Here is a 6,302-nt window from a genome sequence, read left to right on the forward strand (position 1 = left end):
ACAGCCAGTCCACTGCATGTGCAGGAAGGAGGTGGCCAAATTCAATCTCAACTCAAATTACCACATTTTCACAATAAATGATCGCACAGTAAAAAAAAAATTCATATTAAAACTGTTTTGAACTAATGTCATATTTAGGTCCTGATTTCATAGAACAATGATGGTAGTGAGTGATGACTACGAATGTTGCTCACTTTCATTTTGCTATTATATTTAACTCGTGGTTTTTCATTTGACTAATCTCAGTCATTGGGGTTATTTCAGTTAGTCATCGAAACAAATGTAATGATCTGACATGGAGCAGGTGTGTGGTGTTACTTCCTTGGCTTGTTGACGGTGGCGTAGAGGCTGCTGGGATCAAAGTCTCCAGCAGAGGCAGAGGAGGGTTTCACAGCAGCATAGGTCACATCTTCATCACCATCATTAACCTGCTAAACAACAACAACAACAACAACAACACACCAATCACCAAACATGTCATGACACAGCAGCAAAACAAAACAAAAAAAACAACAATACAAACAAGCGCAAAGCCCACGCCACAGTGGTGTGACCATTCAGCTTTATGGGACCAATAATGCGCCAATAGGGCAGGCAAGGCCACACAGCAGCCGAGCTGCGGACAAGGCCGTGCAGCGGCTGAGCTGCCGATGCGAGCTGCAGGACGGGTGAAGTCGCGCAGCGGGTGAGCCTAGGCGCGCGAGATGCCTAGTTTAATAAATAAACCAAATGAAAAACTCACTTATGCCATAAAAAGTGTTCAAATATTGGTACTGTAGTAAATGTAAAAAAAAAAAAAAAATCTGGCATGTGGCCATGACTTCAGGCAGCAATTACTGAAACAGCAAGTAGCAGGTGGCGCGGTGACACCAGGTCTCAATATAGTAATTGTTATATACAGTATGTACTATTCATACTGCATACACAATTTGATATGTGAAAGGAGTTAAATGCCCATCCATAATATACGCAGTTCCCAAATATAGGCTGGTCGAATTCTGTGATTGAAGCAAATAAACGCCGGGGCTATTAATTGAAGTTTTATGGAAAGTGATTTGTCCATTAAACAGTTAACATATTGACACAGTGAAGCTGTGAGTGATGACAGCAACTTATAATGTTACAACCTCTTCAAATAGCCTCAATTTGGTTGATTCCTGAAAATGTTGTTGTTTCCCACCAGCAGTGATCCAACAGAACAGACAGCTCACCTGTGCTTTACCAGTGCTCTTCATCTTCTTCTTCTCTTTGTTGTTGGAGTGGTTGATGGTGGAGTAGGTAGGTCCATCATCATCTGTCTGACCAGTCTGACCAGTGAATGCAACACAATGGCAGGTCAGTGGCACATGGGATTGTACAAACACTTTCACTGATATTCTATTCTATTCTATTCCTTAACTTTTATTACTACCTCAGACAGTTAGTTTGTTGTCTGACTTGATTCCAAATCCTAAGGGGATGCTTGCAGAGCCAGGAAATCAATTAAACTTCAAATGTAAGTGATAGGAAGTAATGTGTTTGGGTGTAAAAGCAAGTGGGAGGATTGTTCGGCAGAGAGTTGCAGTGTAGTTGGTTGGCTGAGCATGTATGCAGGTTTACAGCCACATCCTGCTTCACATCACAAAACCACTTCCTCAGTAACTGGGTTTCCATCCAAATGTATCGCATAAGTATGTAAGATACTATTATTAGATACTATACATAAGATACTATTCTATTCTGTTTTGTTCTATTCTATTCTATTCTATTCTATTCTATTCTATTCTATTCTATTCTGTTCTATTCTGTTCTATTCTATTCTATTCTGTTTTGTTCTATTCTATTCTGTTCTATTCTGTTCTATTCTATTCTATTCTGTTCTGTTCTATTCTGTTTTGTTCTATTCTATTCTATTCTATTCTATTCTGTTTTGTTCTATTCTATTCTATTCTGTTCTATTCTGTTCTATTCTGTTCTATTCTGTTCTATTCTATTCTGTTCTGTTCTATTCTATTCTGTTTTGTTCTATTCTATTCTATTCTATTCTGTTTTGTTCTGTTCTATTCTGTTTTGTTCTATTCTATTCTATTCTGTTCTATTCTATTCTAGTCTATTCTGTTTTGTTCTATTCTGTTCTATTCTATTCTATTCTGTTCTGTTCTATTCTATTCTATTCTATTCTGTTCTGTTCTATTCTATTATATTCTGTTCTATTCTATTCTATTCTGTTTTGTTCTATTCTATTCTATTCTGTTTTGTTCTATTCTATTCTGTTCTATTCTATTCTATTCTATTCTGTTTTGTTTTGTTCTATTCTATTCTGTTCTATTCTGTTCTATTCTGTTCTATTCTATTCTATTCTATTCTATTCTATTCTATTCTATTCTATTCTATTCTGTTTTGTTCTATTCTATTCTATTCTGTTTTGTTTTGTTCTATTCTATTCTATTCTATTCTATTCTGTTCTGTTCTATTCTATTCTATTCTGTTCTGTTCTATTCTATTCTGTTTTGTTCTATTCTATTCTATTCTATTCTGTTCCATAGTTATGTTTTCGTCCCTGTTAGTTTATTGTCTGTCTGCAGGATTCCTCAAAAACGTACAAATGGATTTCCATGAGATTTAGTTGACAGATCACCCTTTGACTGAGGAACAACTGATTCCGTTTTGGTGGTGATCCAGATCTGGGATTTCTGCCATTAGATGATTATACATTTTTATAACTAATAACTTAACAAAGAGACAGACTTAGGGGATGCTTGCAGAGTCAGGAAATCAATTCAACATATTAAACAAATGTAAGTGATAGGAACAATGTGTTTGGGTGTAACATCAAATTGGAGAATTGTTCAGCGCCGGCAGAGGGTTAACATCTAGTTTAATAATGACTGATTGGCTGAGAGCATGCATGTACTTTTACAGCCACACACTGCTTTGTGTCTCGTGTGTGTGTGTGTGTGTGTGTGTGTGTGTGTGTGTGTGTGTGTGTGTGTGTGTGTGTGTGTGTGTGTGTGTGTGTGTGTGTGTGTGTGTGTGTGTGCGTGTGTGTGCGTGTGTGCGTGTGCATGTGAGTGTGATCTGACCTGGTCCTGGCTGGTTCCTGGTCCAGACTGCTTCACTGCAGGATTGGCAGCACTGACTGAGGTCAGAGCCTGGACACATAATACAGCCCAGTTAGCTTTTCATTTCAGTAAAGACCACTTATAACACAATACATGCTATGTGTTGAAACTTGTTGCAAAACCAGATCAATGTACTGTATAACATCAGTGCTATCACATATCCCTTCCATTTCCCCCCCACGTTCTATTCTGCACATATATATCACATATCAGTAATCCATATCTAATAAAGATTGTTAGTAACATCCATAAGTTGCTTAACAACAGGAAGTAAATCCATACATGAAGCAATCCACAATCTTTCCCATATTCCACCCATACACTCTACTTGTGAGTGTATGGGTGGGATGTGTTGAAACTGTCAGCTATGCTATAACCCTGCAACTCATTATTTTGGGATTTCATTGCTTTTATTCTTTAGTTCTTGTTTTTGTTACATGTTTAGCTTTCATGTTATTCCATTTAGTGCTTTCTTTTTTTGCCTAGATACCATCTTACTTTTTTAACACAACTTAATTTAGATAAAGATCAATAAAGTCTCATCTTATCTCATGCTCTGCACAGTTATGTTAATAGACAGTTATCACACAGCTGTTTTGCTGCAGCTGTGTAAAGTCCTGACAGCATAAACATTGTATCCTTCAGTTTTAAACTCACAATGTCGTCTTCCACTGCTGTTTGGTTCCCTGAAAAAAGCAGAAGTGAGATGAGAGTTTATCTTCTGCAGACACAGTCTGGCTTCATCAATGTGACCACATTTTACACAAGAAATGTTTTCACCTCTAGCTCTCTTCCAGCACACCACGAGGCCAACAACTAGTATTATCAGTCCAGCTAAACCCACTAAGATGGGCCACCAAACTTGGGAGAGATAGAAAAAGGTAGAAACATTTTGTCAGCAGCTTCAAGTGACCTGTATGCAAAACAAATAGATTCAAACTCCTGTCAGTGAAAGAGGAGTTGTATACCGGTATGTGTTTCACAATGTGCAAGTAAAATATCACATTTGGTGTTTGTTGTGGTGATGAGTTACAGTATGTGTTGTTATTGTGCCATATGATGTGCTTATAATATTTGTTCGATTTATTTTATCATTTGAATAGAATATAATTTGTTATAAAAAGCACACATGCAGTCATGCACACCCAAAAAAGATAGTCTAAAAATGGTATTTAGAAATATCCTTTACAATAGTATTTACAAAGAGGCAAGACTTGCACGCACGCACGCACACACACACACGCACACACACACACACACACACACACACACACACACACACACACACACACACACACACACACTCACACACACACACACACACACACACAAACACACACACACACACACACACACACACACACACACACACACACACAGAGAGAGAGAGAGAGAGAGAGAGAGAGAGGTTGGACTGTAATGCAAGATGGAAAGTAACTCTACCTGGTGATGTTGAATTGGTTGTAGGCCCTGTTTCCTTTGTCGCTGTTGTTGTTGCTGCTTTCTTACCTGGACAAATAAAAGAACAAAGCCCAAACAAAATATAGGGTCAGTCCAATGCTCATGTTGATTATCCACTAAATAAGTAAGAAATAATCAAATACTTTTTTGCATGGTTACTTTGAAACTATGAAGTCAAATAATATAGTTTTCATTATTTTTCATATCAAGGTGCAGATATTTGAAACAGTTCCTTATATTCTCAAAGCTTTCTCACCTGAGGACAGAGAGGTGAAGTTAAACGTCTGCACTGTTCCACCATCAATCACTGCACACTGGAATCTCTCTTTGATACGATCAGAAGTCAGAAAGGACACAGTGGTGCTGCAGAGAGACCGTGGTCTCTGAATGTTGCTGGTACTGCCCTCTAACTCTTTACCGTCATACAGCCACCTCACTGTCTCTCTACACTTGTCATATCTCACTACAGAGCAGGACAATGTCAGATTGTTGTTCTTCTTCTGTTCAGTCACTGGTGAAGAGGAGATAAATAAATATACATGTAGATACTGTAGATAAATATAAAATGTATTTGAATTGAGATGTGAGGAAGACAATAACAGGAAAATTAACTACACTGTCATCAGAATTATTATTAGTATATTTTCCAACAAGGCAGTTGGAGCTGAATACTGTGAATAGGTTATAATGTTAATACTCACTGTTTACAAGAGACAGATAAACCTCAGCATCTGGAGCAGCTTTTTGGTCTGATATGAATTGTTGGCAGGTGTAGCGACCAACATCCTCATCTGTGACGTTCTTTATAACCAGAGAACAGTCAGGTTTAACACTAAGTCTGGCTGCTTTAGGCTTGGCAAGCGGACGTGGTGCATTCTTCCCATGGTTAATCAACTCTACTACTGCGAAATTCTTTGTGTAATAAAGAAAGTTCCAGGTAGTGAAGCCACATTTAACCTGATTGGGTTTCATATTTTTACAAGGCAGAGTGACTTCATCTCCATCTCTGACATAGAAGGAGGGCCAACGTTGTCCAGTTACTGCTGTGGAGAAAATGATAGAGAGATATTATGAAAATTCAATTGAATTGAATCAGAATAGGGATATGGCTGGTACAATATGTTCAAAATGTATTTTTTTCATGGCCCTGACAAGTCAAAGTCAAATCATTCAGCGTGTTAACAAAAAATGGTATCATTGACAGTCTCAGTTAAATGAATGAAGATTACCGGTACTTAATAAAGTACAGTTCGTATTAGTAAGTAGTAAGTAAGTTGTTTTGTAATGTATCTGTTATTTAATATACATTTTAATGCAGCCTTACCTGTTCCATGAAACACGAGTATCAAACACAAAGTGATTTTACTCTGTCTGAATTCAGCCATTCTGCTCTTCGGTTTAAATCTATCTAGTATCCATCTTGTTCCCTCGCTCTCAACTGTCGAAGTGTCTGAACCAATGCTTCCTAAAGACAAATATATACGTCCTGTGTTTAATGTCACTTCCTCATAGCAACCACATTTGCATGCTTTCTCTCTCTATCTCTCTCTTTCTCTCTCTCTCTCTCTCTCTCTCTCTCTCTCTGTTGTGTGGTTGAATTTAAGTATGTACAGCTCATCAGTTTTCTTATCACTCTGAAGTTCTCAGAGACAACACCTGAAAGAGGCTGGGATGGGACAGAAGGGAACATTTTACTTTGTCGTATGAATGAATGAATGAATGAATGAATGAATGAATTAA

At 37.7% G+C, this 6,302-nt stretch overlaps 1 protein-coding gene across 1 annotated transcript; it reads right to left on the reverse strand.

Moving 5' to 3' along the window:
• Window positions 1-311: 311 nt before the first annotated feature.
• Window positions 312-5,347, reverse strand: LOC310782269 (uncharacterized protein; the record flags this gene model as incomplete). The annotated part of the gene is made up of 6 exons (XM_083642946.1): window positions 312-428; window positions 1,212-1,307; window positions 3,063-3,131; window positions 3,759-3,787; window positions 4,819-4,925; window positions 5,271-5,347. The coding sequence occupies 6 exons, from the start codon at window positions 5,345-5,347 to the stop codon at window positions 315-317; spliced, it is 492 nt and encodes a 163-aa protein (XP_083499072.1). The 3' UTR covers window positions 312-314.
• Between the last annotated feature and the right edge of the window lie 955 nt (window positions 5,348-6,302).

This window comes from Poromitra crassiceps, assembly GCF_964638095.1.
Source record: "Poromitra crassiceps genome assembly, chromosome: 9".
NCBI lineage: Eukaryota > Metazoa > Chordata > Actinopteri > Beryciformes > Melamphaidae > Poromitra > Poromitra crassiceps.